We start from the raw sequence: 16,667 nt of genomic DNA, 5'->3' as shown, positions 1-16,667 counted from the left end.
TAATCCCAGCACTTTGGGAGGCCAAGGCAGGTGGATCACAAGGTCAGCCTGGACAACATAGCAAAATCCCATCTCTACAAAAAATATAAAAAAAATTAGCTGAGCATAGTGGCACATACCTATAGTCCCAGCTGCTTGGGAGGCTGAGGTGGGAGGATCACAGGAGCCTGGGAAGTCCAGGTTGCCGTGAGTTGAAATCGTGCCACTGCACTCCAGCCTGGGTGACAGAGTGAGACCCTGTCTGGAAAATAAATAAATAAATAAAAGAAGATGAACAAATCTTAAGTGTACAACTAGATAGACTTTGAGAAATATATACACCTATTTGAAATATAAATATATGTATCACTTGGATCAATTGTAGAACATTGATACTATCTCAGAAGTTTCCCTTTTCTGTCTATCTGTCTGTCTGTCTATCTATCTATCTATCTATCTATCTATCTATCTATCTATCTATCTATCTATTTTTGAAACAGAGTCTTTTTGCTCTGTCTTGGTTGGAGTGTGGTGGTGCAATCTTGGCTTACTGCAACTTCTGCCTCCCAGGTTCAAGCAATTCTCCTGTCTCAGCCTCCTGAGTAGCTAGGATGATGGGCACGCACCACCATGCCCAGCTAATTTTTTGTATTTTTGTTTCTGTTTTTTTTTGTTTGTTTGTTTTTTTGAGGCAGAGTCTTGCTCTGTCACCCAGACTGGAGTGCAGTGGTGTGATCTCAGCTCACTGCAACTTCTGCCCTCTAGGTTCAAGCAATTCTCCTGCCTCAGCCTTCAGAGTAACGGGGACTACAGGCTCACACCACCATGCCCAACTAATTTTTATATTTTTAGTAAAGACACGGTTTCACCTTGTTGGCCAGACTGGTCTCAAACTCCTGACCTCAAATGATCTGCCCGACTTGGCCTCCCAAAGTGCTGGGATTACAGGTATTAGCCACCATGCCTGGCCTTCTCTACTTTTTATTTTTTATTTTATTATTTTTTTTAGACAGAGTCTTGCTCTGTTGCCCAGGCTGGAGTGCAGTGGCGCAATCTTGCCTCACTGCAACCTCTGCCTCCCAGGTTCAAGTGATTCTTCTGCCTCAGCCTCCCAAGTGACTGAGACTATAGGTGTGCACCCCCACGCCTGGCTAATTTTTATGTTTTTAGTAGATATGGAGTTTCACCATATTGGCCAGGCTGGTCTTGAACTCCTGACCTACTTTTTAAATTCCTGTAAAAATGTTTGTTATTATGTTGAAATATGTTTATCCAAACTTTTAGTGGAAGCAGGTATAATATATTTGGGGATGCATATAAAAACATGGCTCTACTAACAAAACTCTGATATTCAATTTATTTAGCTAATCTGCAGCTATTCTTTTGTGCACAGACTTCTGAAAGGTCTCTGATATAGTTTGGATGTTCATCCCCTCCAAATCTCATGTTGAAAATAATCCTTAATGTTGCAATGTTGGAGGTGGGGCCTGGTGGGAGATGTTGGGGTCGAGGGGGCAGATCCCTTATGAATGGCTTGGTATTCTGCTTAACAGTAATGAGTTCTTGCTCTGACTTCACGGGAGATCTGGTTGTTTAAAAGAGCCTGGAATCTCCTCCTTCTCTCCTGTACTCCCTCTCTTGGGAAAATGCTTCTCCCTCTTTCCTTTCTGCCATGGTTATAAGCTTCCTGAAGCCCTCACAAGAATCCGAGGAGATGCCTAAGCCATGTTTGCACAGTTTGGAGAACCGTGAGCCCGAATAAACCCCTTTTCTTTCTTTGTTTCTTTTCTTTTTTTTTTTTTTTGATACGGAGTCTCACTCTGTTGCCCAGGCTGGAGTGCAGTGGCACGATCTTGGCTCACTGCAACCTCCACTTCCCAGGTTCAAGCAGTTCTCCTGCCTCAGCCTCCTGAATAGCTTGGATTACAGGTGCATGTCACCATGCCCAGCTAATTTTGTGTTTTTAGCAGAGGCAGGGTTTCACCATGTTGGCCAGGCTGGTCTCAGACTCCTGGCTTCAAGTGATCCACCTGTCTCCGCCACCCAAAGTGTTGGGATTACAGTTGTGAGCTACCACGCCCAGCCAACCCCTTTTCTTTGTAAATTACTCAGTCTCAGGCATTCCTTTATAGCAACACAATGGATTAACATTGTCTCTAAAATATTCCCTAAGTACATGTGCACATGTAGGAATTTGGATGGATCCTTTAATTTTTGTAATGAACTATATATAAATTTAAAAGTTACTATACATTTTGTTTTCAATTATTTCATTATTTTTTTAGATCATTGCCATACCATGTTCATTGGGCTCAACAAGACTGTCATCTCTGCAGTCTAATTCCTAAATGTGAATCAGTAAAGTCAAGAGGAGCTCTAATTTCTGCCTTTTCAAGAGATGGCCTTACCCTGGCAGTAACTCTTAATCAGAAAGACCCCAAGGTCAGTAAATATCTGTCTTAGAAAGTAATCTATAAAAGAAGGAGTTTATTCGAGTTTTGAGATTTTTCTTTTTCTAAATACTCCTTTATATCCTTTTTTTTTGAGACAGGGTCTCCATCTGTTGCCTAGGCTGGAGTACAGTGGTGCGATCATGGCTTGCTGCAGCCTCGACCTCCCAGGCTGAAGTGATCCTCTCACCTTAGCCTTCCAAGTAGCTGGGGCCACAGGCTTATACCACCATGGCTGGCTAATTTTTGTATTTTTTTGGTAGAGATGAGGTTTTGCCATATTGCCCAGGCTGGTCTTGAATTCCTGAGCTCGAGCAATTCTTCCACCTCAGCCTCCCAAAGTGCTGGGATTACAGGTGTGAGCCACTGTGCCCAGCCTACTTTATATTCTTGAAGTTGGTGGTGTTTAATCCAACTTAACATTGTGGATTGGTAAAGTTCTTTAAATTAGATGCCGTAACTTTCAAAACTTGGCTTTCAGAAATGAAAAAAGAATAAGGGAAAAAGAGGAAAGAAGAGCACTGTGGTAACTAATGTTCTTAAGGTGGAACATAAAAGAGCAAAGGCTACCAGGGGTCAATATTGCCTTGCCAGTTGAGAAATTCTCCCTAGATAGTTTATTAATATAGTAATAGATCTCTATGTCGCCAGAATTATAAGTGATGGTTACAGTAAAATAATTTTAATAGTTTTCTTGTCTTTTTTTTCCTTTCTAGGCAACTCAGGTATTATTTATAAACACACTGAATTTTGTTACTCTCTGTGGTAGCCTTAAAGGATGTAGTAACAAGAGTCGCGTGGTTCCAGCTGCACTTATTAGGTAAGAACTCTTTTGTCTGTCTTTTTTTCTTTTTTTCTTTTAAAAGAGATGGGTCTCTGTCAGGCTCACTCCTTTAATTCTAGCACTTTGGGAAACCAAGGTGGGAGGATCACTTGAGCTCAGGGGTTTGAGACCAGCTTGGGCAACATAATGAGACCTCGCCTCTACTGAAAAATAGAAAGAAATTAGCCGAGCATGGTAGTGGACACCTGTAGTCCCAGCTACTTGGGAGGCTGAGATGGGGGTATCACCTGATCCTGGGTGATAGAGGCTGCAGTGAATTATGATCTCACCACTGCACTCCGGTCTGAGTCTGGGCAACAGAGCAAGACCCTGTCTCAAAGAAAAAAAAAAAGACTGGGCACAGTGGCTCACACCTGTAATCACAGCACTTTGGGAGGCCGAGGCTGGGCGTGGTGGCTCACACCTGTAATCATAACACTTTGGGAGGCCGAGGTGGGTGGATCACCTGAGGTCAGGAGTTCAAGACCAGCCTGGCCAAAATGGTGAAACCCCATCTCTACTAAAAAAAATACAAAAAAAAATTAGCCAGGTGTGGTGGCATGCACCTGTAGTCCCAGCTACTTGGGAGGCTGAGGCATGAGAATGGCTTGAACCCAGGAGGCGGAGATTGCAGTGAGCTGAGATTGCACTACTGCTCTCCAGCCTGGATGATAGAGGGAGACTGTCTCAAAAAAAAAAAAAAAGAAAAAAAAGATGGGGTCTTACTTATTGCCCAAGCTGGAGTGTAGTGGTGTGATCATAGCTCGCTGCAGCATTGAATTCCTGGGCTCAGGCAGTCCTTTCTTCCTCAGCCTTCTGAGTAGCTGGGACTACAGGTGTGTGTGTCATTGTATGTGGCTAACTTTTTAAAGTTTTTTGTAGAGACAGGGTCTTGCTATGTTGACCACGCTGGTCTTGAGCTCCTGGCCTTAAGTGATCCTCCCACCTTGGCCTGCTAAAGTGCTGGGATTACAGGCCTGAGCCATCATGCCCAGCCTAAAAGTTGCTTTATATAAGGAATGCCTTAAATACTTTAAGGAAGGGTCTGGTGGGGTAGTAGATAACATACTTTCTTTTCTCTTTCATTTATTTTTGTGTCTTCCTGGGAGAAATTTAATCATGAGTAAGTAGAGAAATGTTGGGATGAATTGGAGAGGCTGAAATGAAAAAGGCTTGTTTGGAAAGACCATTATTTAATCAGAGAGCCTGGGGGGTTTATAGTCTTTAAAAATTAAAAAAAATTTTTAAAAATTTATTTAATGGGTACAGGTGCATAGTTCTTTTCTTTTCTTTTTTTTTTTTGAGATGGAGTCTCGCTCTGTCACCCAGGCTGGAGTGCAGTGGCACGATCTTGGCTCACTGCAAGCTCTGCCTCCTGGGTTCATGCCATTCTCCTGCCTCAGCCTCCCCAGTAGCTGGGACTAAAGGCTCCCGCCACCATGCCCAGATAATTTTTTTGTATTTTTTTAGTAGAGACGGAGTCTCACCGTTTTAGCCAGGATGGTCTTGATCTCCTGACCTTGTGATCCACCTGCCTTGGCCTCTGAAAGTGCTGGGGTTACAGGCGTGAGCCACCGCACCCGGCCTCAGGTGCATGTTTCTTACATGTACATGTTGTGTAGTGGTGAAGTCTGGGCTTTTAGTGTTAATAGTGAACATTGTACCCAATAGGTAATTTTTCAACCCTCACTCCCCTCCCGTCATTTGTAGTCTCCAGTGTCTATTATTCTACTCTGTATGTCCATGTGGACCCATTGTTTAGTCCCCACTTATAAGTTATAATATGTAGTATTTGATGCCGGGCGTGGTGGCTCACACCTGTAATCCCACCACTTTGGGAGGCCGAGGTGGCTGGATCACGAGGTCAGGAGATCGAGACCATCCTGGCTAACACGATGAGACCCCATCTCTACTAAAAATCCTCTGTTGTTAGATGGTTTTGTTGATTCCCTATCTTTGCTATTGTGAACAGTAATGTGATAAATATATGAGGTGCAAGTACCTTTTTGATACAATGATTTCTTTCCCTTTGGTTATATACCCAGTAGTGGGATTACTGGATTGAATGGTAGTTCCTATTTTGGTTCTTTGAGAAATGTTTGTAGCATAATGATTATACTAATTTACATTCCCGCCAATCTTGTTTGTTCCCTTTTCTCATGTTCCCATGAGAAACATGTTCCCACGTTCCCTTTCCTCTGCATACTTGCCAACATGTTGTTTTTTGACTTTTTAGTAATAGCCATTCTGACTGGTATGTTATCTCATTGTGGTTTTGATTTGCATTTCTCTGATGATTAGTGATGTTGAGCATTTTTTCATATGTTTATTGGCTGGTTGTATGTCTTTTGAGAAATGTCTGTTCATGCCCTTTGCCCAGTTTTTAATGAGGTTTTTTTTTTTTTTTTTTGCTTGTTGAGTTGTCTTAGTTTTTCATAGATCCTAGATATTAGCCCTTTGTCAGATGCATAGTTTGCAAATATTTTCTCCCATTCTGTAGGTTGTCTTTTTACTTCAGTTGTGTCTTTTGCTGTGCAGAAGCTTTTTAAGTTAATTAATTCTCATTTGTCTATTTTTGTTGTATTTGCGTGTGAGGATGCGGCCTTAAATTCTTTGCCTAGCCCAATGTCCAGAAGGGTTTTTCCTAGGTTTTCTTCTAGGATTTTTATAGTTTCAGGCCTTATGTTTAGGTCTTTAATCCATCTTGAGTTAATTTTTGTATATGATGAGAGTTATGGGTCCAGTTTCATTCTTCTGCACATCTATCCAATTTTCCCAGCACTATTTTTATTGAATAGGGTGTCCTTTCCCCAGTGTATATTTGTATTGACTTTGCTGAAGATCAGTTGGTTGTAGGAATGTGGCTTTGTTTCTGGGTTCTGTATTCTGTTACATTTATCTGTGTGCTGTTTTTATACCAGTACCATGCTCTTTTGGCTACTATAGCCTTGCAGTATAGTTTGAAATTAGTAGGCTGGGCATGGTGGCTCACGCCTGTAATCCCAGCACTTTGGGAGGCTGAGGTGGGTGGATCACCTGAGGGTGGGAGTTGGAGACCCTGACCAACATGGAGAAATCCTGTCTCTACTAACCTGGATTTTGTAAAATTAGCTGGGCATGGTGGCACATGCCTGTAATCCCAGCTACTTGGGAGGCTGAGGCAAGAGAATCGCTTGAACCCAGGAGGTGGAGGTTGTGGTGAGCCGAGACATTGCACCATTGTACTCCAGCCTGGGCAACAAGAGTGAAACTCTGTCTCAAAAAAAAAAAAAAAAAATCCTGGGGGCAGTGGCTCACGCCTATAATCCCAGCACTTTGGGAGGCAGAGGCGGGCAGATCATGAGTTCAGGAGTTCAAGACCAGCCTGATCAACATGGTGAAACCCCGTCTCTAGTAAAAATACAAAAATTAGCTGGCGTGGTGGCGGGCGCCTGTAATCCCAGCTACTCAGGAGGCTGAGGCAGGAGAATTGCTTAAACCCAGGAGGCAGAGGTTGCAGTGACCTGAAATCGCCCCACTGCTTCCAGCCGGGGTGACAGAGCGGGAATCCGTCGCAAAAAAAAAAAAAAAAAAAGCCGGGCGCGGTGGCTTAAGCCTGTAATCCCAGCACTTTGGGAGGCCGAGATGGGTGGATCACGAGGTCAGGAGATCGAGACCATCCTGGCTAACACAGTGAAACCCCGTCTCTACTAAAAAATACAAAAAACTAGCCAGGCGACGTGGTGGGCGCCTGTAGTCCCAGCTACTCGGGAAGCTGAGGCAGGAGAATGGCGTAAAACCCGGGAGGCAGAGCTTCCAGTGAGCTGAGATCTGGCCACTACACTCCAGCCTGGGCGGCAGAGCGAGACTCCGTCTCAAAAAAAAAAAAAAAAAAAAAAAAAAATTGAAATTAAGTAATATGATGCCTCTAGCTTTGTTCTTTTGTTTTTGGTTCCATACGAGTTTTAGGATTGTTCTTTCTAATTATGTGAAAAATGGCACTGGTAATTTGATAGAGATTGCATTGAATCTGTAGATTTATTTGGGCAGTATGTTCATTTTAATGATACTGGCCTTTTAATCCATAAGCATGAGTTGCTTTTTCATTTGTTTGTGTCATCTATGATTTCTTTTATCAGTGTTTTATAGTTCTCCTCATAGAGAGCTTTTACCTTCTTGACTAAATATATTGCTAGGTATTTTATTTTTTGTAGCTAATGTTAATGGGATTGCCTTCTTGATTCAATCATTGGCTACATAGTTACTGGTGTATTTTCTACTGATTTCTGTATATTCATTTTGTTATATAAAGAATCCTGAAATCTTACTATATTCATTTATCAAATCTAAGAGTTTTTGTGGAGTCTTTAGGGTTTTCTAGATATAAGATTATATTGTCAGTGAACAGTGATAATTTGGATACCATTTATTTTTTTACCTTGCCTGATTGCTCTGACTAGGACTTCTAGCATTATGTTGAATAGGTGTGGTAAAAGTAGGCATCCTTGTCTTGTTCCAGTTCTAAACATTATAGTTGATACAACAGAAATACAACGACTATTAAGACTATTATGAAATAATACGCTCACAAACTACAAAACCTAGAGGAAATTGATGAGTTTCTTTTATAGGTGACTGGACTCTTTTCTTTTGCTAATTTTAAAATTCTTTCTTTCCCTTTGACTTAACACATTCTGAATATAATATCCTCTAGTGGAGTCCTTTTTGCTGTGTATTTGCGTAGGGATCACTGGGCCTCCTGTATCTGGATGTCTAACTCTCTTGCTAGACTTAGGAAGTTTTCATTTATTATTCTTTTAAATATGTTTTCGTCTCTTTTTGATCTCTCTTACCCCTCAGGCATACTGATAACTTATAAGTTCACTCACTTTATGTGTATGTTGTGTAGTGGTGAAGTCTGGGCATTTAGTGTTAATAGTGAACATTGTACTCAATAAGTAATTTTTCAGCCCTCACTCCACTCCTGTCTTTTGTAGTCTCTAATGCCTATTATTTGGAATAAGTGCAATGTTGTGCTAAGAAGAACGTATATTCTGTTGATTTGAGGTGGAGAGTTCTGTAGATGTCTATTAGTCTGCTTGGTGCAGAGCTGAGTTCAATTCCTTGTTAACCTTGTTAACTTTCTGGGTCATTGATCTGTCTAATGTTGACAGTGGGGTGTTCAAATCTCCCATTATTACTGTGTGGGAGTCTAAGTCTCTTTGTAGGTCTCTAAGGACTTGCTTTATGAATCTGGGTGCTCCTGTATTGGGTTCATATATGTTTAGGATAGTTAGCTCTTCTTGTTGAATTGATTCCTTTACCATTATGTAATGGCCTTCTTTGTCTCTTTTGATCTTTGATGGTTTAAAGTCTGTTTTATCAGAGACTAGGATTGCAACCCTTGCTTTTTTTTGTTTTCCATTTGCTTGGAGATCTTCTTCCATCCCTTTATTTTGAGCCTATGTGTGTCTCTGCACGTGACATGGGTCTCCTGAATACAGCACACTGATGGGTCTTGACTGTTTATCCAATTTACCAGTCTGTGTTTTTTAATTGAATCATTTAGCCCATTTACATTTAAGGTTAATATTGTTATGTGTGAATTTGATCCTGTCGTTATGATGTTAGTTGGTTATTTTGCTCATTAGTTGATACAGTTTCTTCCTAGCATCAATGGTCTTTACAATTTGTCATGTTTTTGCAGTGGCTGATACCGGTTGTTCCTTTCCATGTTTAGTGCTTCCTTCAGGAGCTCTTGTAAGGCAGGCCTGGTGGTGACAGAATCTCTCAGCATTTGCTTGTCTGTAAAGGATTTTATTTCTCCTTCACTTATGAAGCTTAGTTTGGCTGGATATGAAGTTCTGGGTTGAAAATTCTTTTCTTTAAGAATGTTGAATATTGGCTCCCACTCTCTTCTGGCTTATAGAGTTTCTGCCGAGAGATCCACTGTTAGTCTGATGGGCTTCCCTTTGTGGGTAACCTGACCTTTCTCTCTGGCTGCCCTTAACATTTTTTTCCTTCATTTCAGCTTTGGTGAATCTGACAATTATGTGTCTTGGAGTTGCTTTTCTCGTGTAGTATCTTTGTGGTGTTCTCTGTATTTCCTGAATTTGAATGTTGGCCTGCCTCGCTAGGTTAGGGAAGTTCTCCTGGATAATATCCTAAAGAGTGTTTTCCAACTTGGTTCCATTCTCCCCGTCACTTTCAGATACACCATTCAGACGTAGATTTGGTCTTTTCACATAGTCCCATATTTCTTGGAGGCTTTGTTCATTTCTTTTTACTCTTTTCTCTAAACTTCTCTTCTCACTTCATTTCACTCATTTGCTCTTCAATCACTGATAGATACCCTTTCTTCCAGTTGATCGAATTGGCTACTGAAGCTTGCACATGCATCACGTAGTTCTTGTGCCATGGTTTTCAGCTCCATCAGGTCATTTAAGGTCTTCTCTTCTCTAGTTATTCCAGTTAGCCATTTGTCTAATCTTTTTTCAAGGTTTTTAGCTTCTTTGTGATGGGTTCAAACATCCTCCTTTAGCTCGGAGAAGCTTGATCATCTGAAGCCTTATTCTCTCAACTCGTCAAAATCATTCTCCCTCCAACTTTGTTCCATTGCTGGCGAGGAGCTGCATTTGTTTGGAGGTGAAGAGGCACTCGATTTTTAGAATTTTCAGCTTTTCCGCTCTGGTTTCTCCCCATCTTTGTGGTTTTATCTACCTTTGGTCTTTGATAATGGTGATGTACAGATGGGGTTTTGGTGTGGATGTCCTTTCTGTTTGTTAGTTTTCCTTCTATCAGTCAGGACCCTCAGCTGCAGGTTTGTTGGAGTTTGCTCGAGATCCACTACAGACCCTGTTTGCCAGGGCATCGCCAGCAGAGGCTGCAGAACAGCGAATATTGCATAACAGCAAGTGTTGCTGCCTGATTGTTCCTCTGGAAGCTTCGTCTCAGAGGGGCACCTGGCCGTGTGAGGTGTCAGTTGGTCCCTACTGGGAGGTGTCTCCCAGTTAGGCTACTCGGGGGTTAGGGACCCAAGTGAGGAGGCAGTCTGTCCGTTCTCAGATCTCAAACTCCATGCTGGGTGAACGACTACTCTCTTCAGAGCTGTCAGGGACATTTAAGTCTGCAGAAGTTTCTGCTGCCTTTTGTTCAGCTATGCCCTGCTCCCGTAGGTGGAGTCTGCAGAGGCAGGCAGGCCTCCTTGAGCTGTGGTGGGCTCCACCCACTTCAAGCTTCCTGGCCACTTGGTTTACCTACTCAAGCCTCAGCAGTGGTGGGTGCCCCTCCCCCAGCCTTGCTGCTGCCTTGCAGTTGATCTCAGACTGCTGTGCTAGCAATGAGCAAGGTTCTGTGGGCATGGGACCCTCCAAGTGATGCGCAGGGTATAATCTCCTGGTGTGCCGTTTGCTAAGACCGTTGGAAAGGAAAAATGCAGTATTAGGGTGGGAGTGACCTGATTTTCCAGGTGCCGTGTGTCACAGCTTCCCTTGGCTAGGAAAGGGAATTCCCTGACCCCTTGTGCTTCCCGGGTGAGGCAATGCCTCACCCTACTTTGGCTCATGCTCGGTGGGCTGCACCTACTGTCCGGCAAGCCCCAGTGAGATGAACCCGGTACCTCAGTTGGAAATGCAGAAATCACCCGTCTTCTGCGTCGCTCACGCTGAGAGCTGTAGACCTGAGCTGTTCCTATTCAGCCATCTTGGAACCTCTGGGGGAATTATTTTTGATTGGCATCTATTGCTGGACAGTTTTTATGGTCCTTTGGTGGTGTCATGTTTTCTTGCTTTTCTTATGTTTTCTGTGTCCTTCCATTGATGTCTGTACATCTGGTACAGCAGTTGCTTGTTTTAATTTTTTGAAAATGCATTTATAGAGGGGAATTTTTTCCTGAAGATGTATGTTGTTGATTGAGTAGGATACTTTGGCTTTGATTTTGCATACTTGTGGTAATGTAATCTTTGTATGACTTCTTCAGTAGTACACAGGGTTGGTGGCATCTGTGATTTCCTCAGTGGCTTAAGGTATAGTTATTAGTTGAGGTTATGGCGAAGTTTTGCTAGGGACTTGGACAGCAACTGAGCCAGTCTTCAGGCCCTAGTAGTGGCCCTAGGGGTGAGTGTGCCTGTTTTTAGGCCCTAGACCACCTTATACTGGCCCTGGTATTGGTGGGTCCTGAAGGCTGATTCTTGGGCCTCCAGGTGGCATGCTTAGAAGCTAGTAGTGGGAGTGGTGGTCTAGGTGTGTGGGCAGTTTCCCAGGCCTCTGAGTATCTGGCATGGTGTGGGCGATGGCAGTAGTAGTGGTGAAGCAACCCACCAGGACCCAAGTTGTCCATGTTGGAGCTACTGGAAGTTGTGATGGTTTGGGGGAACTAGTCTCTAGTGACATAGCTGCTCTGTGGCAGGTTAGTGGGCATTGTCCTTAGTGTGCTTAGGAGAGCTTGGTCTGTCCTGTTCTTCCCTGAGCTGGGTGGTGCCTGCAGCCACCTCAGCCCCAACTCAGCCCAAGGGTGGGACGTAACCCAGCTGTAAACACTCAAAATGGTACCTTGGGCCTGGGACCAGAGAGGGTGGTATCCCTTCCAGGCAAGCAGTGTAGGCAAGAAGCCGTGAGGAGTGCAGCCTGCTCACATCTCGGTCTCAACAGCAGCCCATAGCAGGGTGATAGGGAGCCTCCCAGGAGTGCCTGAGAGCGCCTGGTCTCTCCTCTTCCTCCCTGAAGCAGTGCAGCAGCAGCCAAGTCTGTAGATCCCCGGTATCTAGGCTTTCTGAGGCTGCTCTAGGCTTGGATGCCTGTGGGATTCCATGTGCTTTCCCTTTCTGGAGCAATGTCTCTGAGCAGTCTTTAGGCAGCTCCATATGTGAGGCCCAAGGCCGTAGTGGGTTGAGGGTTTCTCCCACTCAGAGATTATGAAAGCCTGTTTTGGGGTGTGAAGCCCTGTGGATTTTTATCTTACTGTTTCCCTGTGTTCAGGAGCCTTTCCCCAGTCTTAGTCAGTCCCTGGCTGGCAGGCTGCCTCTAACCCTTTCTTCTGGTGCCTCCCATCTCTTTTCTGATAAATCCTAGTGTTCTCTCCTAGAGGATTTGCTCAAAATGTGAGTATCTACTTACTACTTAATAGTAAGTAGATAGTTCATGGTTCCTCTTCATGGAGGAGTTACATACTACCTGTGTCTAGTCAGCTGTCTTGATCTGAGTGTCTTCCTTTTTTTTTTTTTTAATGTGACAGGGTCTTGCTCTGTCACCTGGTCTGGAGTGCAATGGTGTGATCATAGCTCACTGCAGCCTCAAACTTCTAAGCTCAAGCTATCCCCCTCCTTGCCTCAACCTCCCAAGTAGCTGGGACTATAGGTGCATGCCGTCACGACCCGTGTGTTTTTTTTTTTTTTTTTTTTTTGTAGAGCCGGTGTCTTGCTATGTTGCCCCAGCTGGTCTTGAACTCCTGGCCTTATGCAGTTCTCCCACCTTGGCGTCCCAAAATGCTGTGATTATAGATGTCAGCCGCTGCACCTGGCCGAGAGAGCCTAGTCTTTTTTTTTTTTTTTTTTTTCCAAGATGGAGTTTTGCTCTGTCACCCAGGCTGGAGTGTGGTGGTGCAATCTCGGCTCACTGCAACCTCTGCTTCCTGGGTTCAAGCAATTCTCTGCATCAGCCTCCCGAATAGCTGGGATTACAGGTGCCCACCACCACACCTGGCTAATTTTTTTTGTATTTTTAGTAGAGACGGGGTTTCACTATCTTGGCCAGGCTGGTCTTGAATTCTTGACCTCATGATCCACCTCCCTCGGCCTCCCAAAGTGTTGGGATTATGGGTCTGCGCCACCACACCTGGCCAAGCCTAGTCTTTTAAACAAGACTCTACATATGCATCCTCTACATATGAGTCAATAGTAACATAGGTGGTGATTTGGGATGGCACATGAACTACCACCAGGATCTATGCAAAATTACAGAGCAGGAGAATTTCCTCTTAGAGCTTCTAACTTCCTTTTCTGAATACTTTTCCATGCTCTTCTATGCATTTTCAGAGTTTTCAGGTTCATCTAGCCCTGCCTCTTCGTTTTCTTTTACTCTCCACAAGTTCCTTTCTCTTTGGTAAATTTCTCATTCACATTAAAATACTTTGAAAGTATTAGTTTCAGTTCAGTGGTCTTTTTGATTTAGTGTCTGTCATTTTCTGAGGAGGACCTACTGTTTGTTCTAATTAAACATTAGTATCACCAGATATCAACACCTGTGAAAAGAAGGGAATAAAGGAATTAAAATCTGAAATTTTAAAAAATAAAAATAAAGTAAATTAAAAAATCACGAAATAGTTAAGGAGTAGTACCAGTTAGAGCTTTGGGAAGAGGGAGAGTCTGCTGTTGAGAGGACTCCTGTAGAGAGGACAGATGTGGCCTTGAAATCTATCAGTAGATCTTGATTGTAGACTCTAATATGATTAAAATTCATTCTAATATGTGAGTGACTAAAAAGCTCAGTTCTTTAAGAGTATTTTCTGGTTTTTTTTTTTTTAGGCAGAGTCTCGCTCTGTGGCCCAGGCTAGAGCGCAGTGGTGCAATCTCAGTTTACTGCAACCTCTGCCTCTCCAGCTCAAGCCATTCTCCTGCCTCAGCCTCCCCAGTAGCTGGGATTACGGGCACCTGCCACCACGCCTGGCTTATTTGTATTTTTGTAGAGATGGGGTTTCAACATGTTGGCCAGGCTGGTCTTGAACTCCTGACCTCAGGTGATCTGCCTGCCTCGGCCTCCCAAAGTGCTGGGATTACAGGCTTGAGCCACCGCGCCTGGCCGAATATTTTCATTTTTTAATTGCTTATGAATTTCTAATTGGAATATTGTTGAGATAGATGTTTTGAACAAACTTCTTTGTTCTAGGAAGTAAAATTCATGAAATATGTGTGGCAGTTGTCTACTACCAGTCATTCTTTTGCCCTCAGTTTTTGAACTTTCATACCTCTGCTTGGTACAGCCCATTTTAAATCGTCACAGACATTGTGAAGTATCTTTCCTAAACATGTTGTTTTTTATTTATTACAGGTCCTACTGGGTAGGTGATATCAGCTGGACGCATGATAGTCTTTTTCTGGCTTGTATGTTAAAACGTGGCTCTCTGGTTTTATTGACCTGCCAAGGTGAATTGCTAACATTAATTACGTTTGGTTGCTCTATAGAATTTGGGCCAGCAGAATTTATTCCTCTTCATCCACTAATAACATATAGGTGAGACATTTGAATTGTGTTAATTTGTTTATAGATTTTTTTCTGTTTTGTATTACTTTATTGTGTATTTAAAAAAAATTTCATCTTTCAAATTGTCTTACTTTTTCTTTGAGTCTATCATCTCAATATCTGTTTCTTATTTATGGTTTTCTTCTATTTCTTTTTGTGGCTTAATCCTGGTGAAAATTTGACATTGTGAGTATGGAAGTATAAGTTATTTAAGTATTTAATAGCACTAAAAATTATCTTTGATATAAAAGTTAATAAAAGTATGATATAGCATTTATTGTTATAAAAGAATAGCACTTAGAAAATTAATAACTGAAAATTAACTTTACATATGAATTTATCTACTTTTTTCCCAAAGGGGAAAATTTATTGGAAATGGATAGAAAACTGTAGGATTTGGCTGTATTTTAATTTTTGTTGTTGTTTTTAAAATTTTTTTTATTGATACGCAATATTTTACATATTTATGGGATACATGTGATATTTTGTTACATGCATAGCATGTTTCATATTGTAATTTTTACTTGTGAGATGAAGTAACAATTTGGCTTTGGAGTCACATCAAGATTCACATACCGGTTCTTTTACTTATTAGTTGTATGACTTTGGGTTAGTTATTCTTTTTTTTTTTTTTTTTAATTTTAAAATTTTCATTCTTATTTATTTTTTTCTTGAGATAGAGTTTCGCTCTTGTTGCCCAGGCTGTAGTGCAGTGGTGTGATCTCAGCTCACTGCAACACCCCCTGCCGGGTTCAAGTGATTCTCCTGCCTCAGCCTCCCAAGTAGCTGGGATTACAGGCATGTGCCACCACGCCTGGCTAATTTTGTATTTTTAGTTACAAGAAGGGGTTTCACCATGTTGGTCAGGCTGGTCTCGAACTCCTGACCTCAGGTGATCCACCTGCCTTGGCCTCTCAAAGTGCTAGAAGTACAGGTGTGAGCTACCGCACTCGACTAATTTTTTTATTTTTAAAAATTTCTTTTGATCTCCAATCCTGCAGAAGGGTTATTCTTTAAGCCTCAGTTTCTTTTACTGTGAAATGAGTGTGACACTAATTGTGTCTTAGGGTTTAGAGAATGAAGTAAGATAATACATAATTGTAAGTCAGCACAGGCTGGCATAAAATTAGTGCTCAGTAAATATTTGTTATTATTGATGTTGATTATATGTGGCTAGCCACATATGCATAACTATTTATAAGACAGAAAAGTTGGAAAAGACCTTTGAAATTAATCTGTTCCTTTTGCTTTGTAGAAAGGAAACTGAGGTAGGGTGTTTCCTTGATTATATCTAGCAAAAAAATGACATTTAATTTTTTTTTTTTTTTGAGATGGAGTCTTGCTCTGTCACCCAGGCTGGAGTGCAGTGATGCAATCTTGGTTTACTGCAACCTCTGCCTCCTGGGTTCAAGAAATTCTTCTGCCTCAGCCTCCTGAGTACCTGGGATTACAGGCACGCCACCACGCCCAGATAATTTTTGTATTTTTATTAGAGACGGGGTTTCACCATATTGGTCAGGCTGGTCTTAAACTCCTGACCTTGTGATCCACTCGCCTCGGCCTCCCAAAAATGACAATTTTTAGCAATTGGTAATGCTAATGGAAAAATGTGTCACTTCCTGCAGTGAAAGTATTTTTTTCCTTACTTGTTGTGGTCTAATTCATAATTCATTAGAATTTTCTCATATTCTCCTTTAAAATTAATATTTGGGACCTTCCAAAACTGATTGCTTTTTTTCTGATTATGAAAGTATAGTATTCATTATTTATTTTAGCACTCAAAAATCAAATTTACAAAACTAAATAATGTGGAAAATTAAATACTTGTAATCCTATACTTCAAATATAACAATTATTAACATTTTAATATGTTGTCCCCCAGATTTTAAAAATATTCATATAACAATGATAATAGCAATATTAGTTTATTTTTTAAAGACTAAATTATGTTATATATCCTGTTTACTATTTTTCATTTTTGATTTAACAGTATATCCTTTATATCTTTCCATGTTAGGCATTATTTTTAATGGTTCTACAGATGTCTGTGGTGTGTATGTCCTGTAATTACCAATTTTCTATTGTTGCCATTTGACTAATAAAAAAAATCTGTATTTGAATAGCTGCCTAACCAGAAAAATATTACAATATACTTTGATGTTTTGTTCCTTTTATATTTGTAAAGCCCCAACTTTTTTTTT

At 41.7% G+C, this 16,667-nt stretch overlaps 1 protein-coding gene across 2 annotated transcripts in view; it reads left to right on the top strand.

Moving 5' to 3' along the window:
• CPLANE1 (ciliogenesis and planar polarity effector 1) overlaps nt 1–16,667 on the top strand; it is a 149,747-nt gene that overhangs the window by 8,619 nt on the left and 124,461 nt on the right. The window contains exons 7-9 of one of the 2 annotated variants that reach the window (XM_023216493.2): nt 2,265–2,421; nt 3,146–3,249; nt 14,275–14,457. In XM_023216493.2, coding sequence (XP_023072261.2) covers nt 2,265–2,421; nt 3,146–3,249; nt 14,275–14,457 — 444 coding nt within the window. The remainder of the gene's footprint in view (nt 1–2,264; nt 2,422–3,145; nt 3,250–14,274; nt 14,458–16,667) is intronic. The other variant, XM_023216494.3, reaches the window with a different exon arrangement.

Source organism: Piliocolobus tephrosceles, chromosome 4, assembly GCF_002776525.5.
Source record: "Piliocolobus tephrosceles isolate RC106 chromosome 4, ASM277652v3, whole genome shotgun sequence".
Classification (NCBI taxonomy): domain Eukaryota; kingdom Metazoa; phylum Chordata; class Mammalia; order Primates; family Cercopithecidae; genus Piliocolobus; species Piliocolobus tephrosceles.
This window is presented reverse-complemented; position numbering and strand designations above follow the sequence as displayed.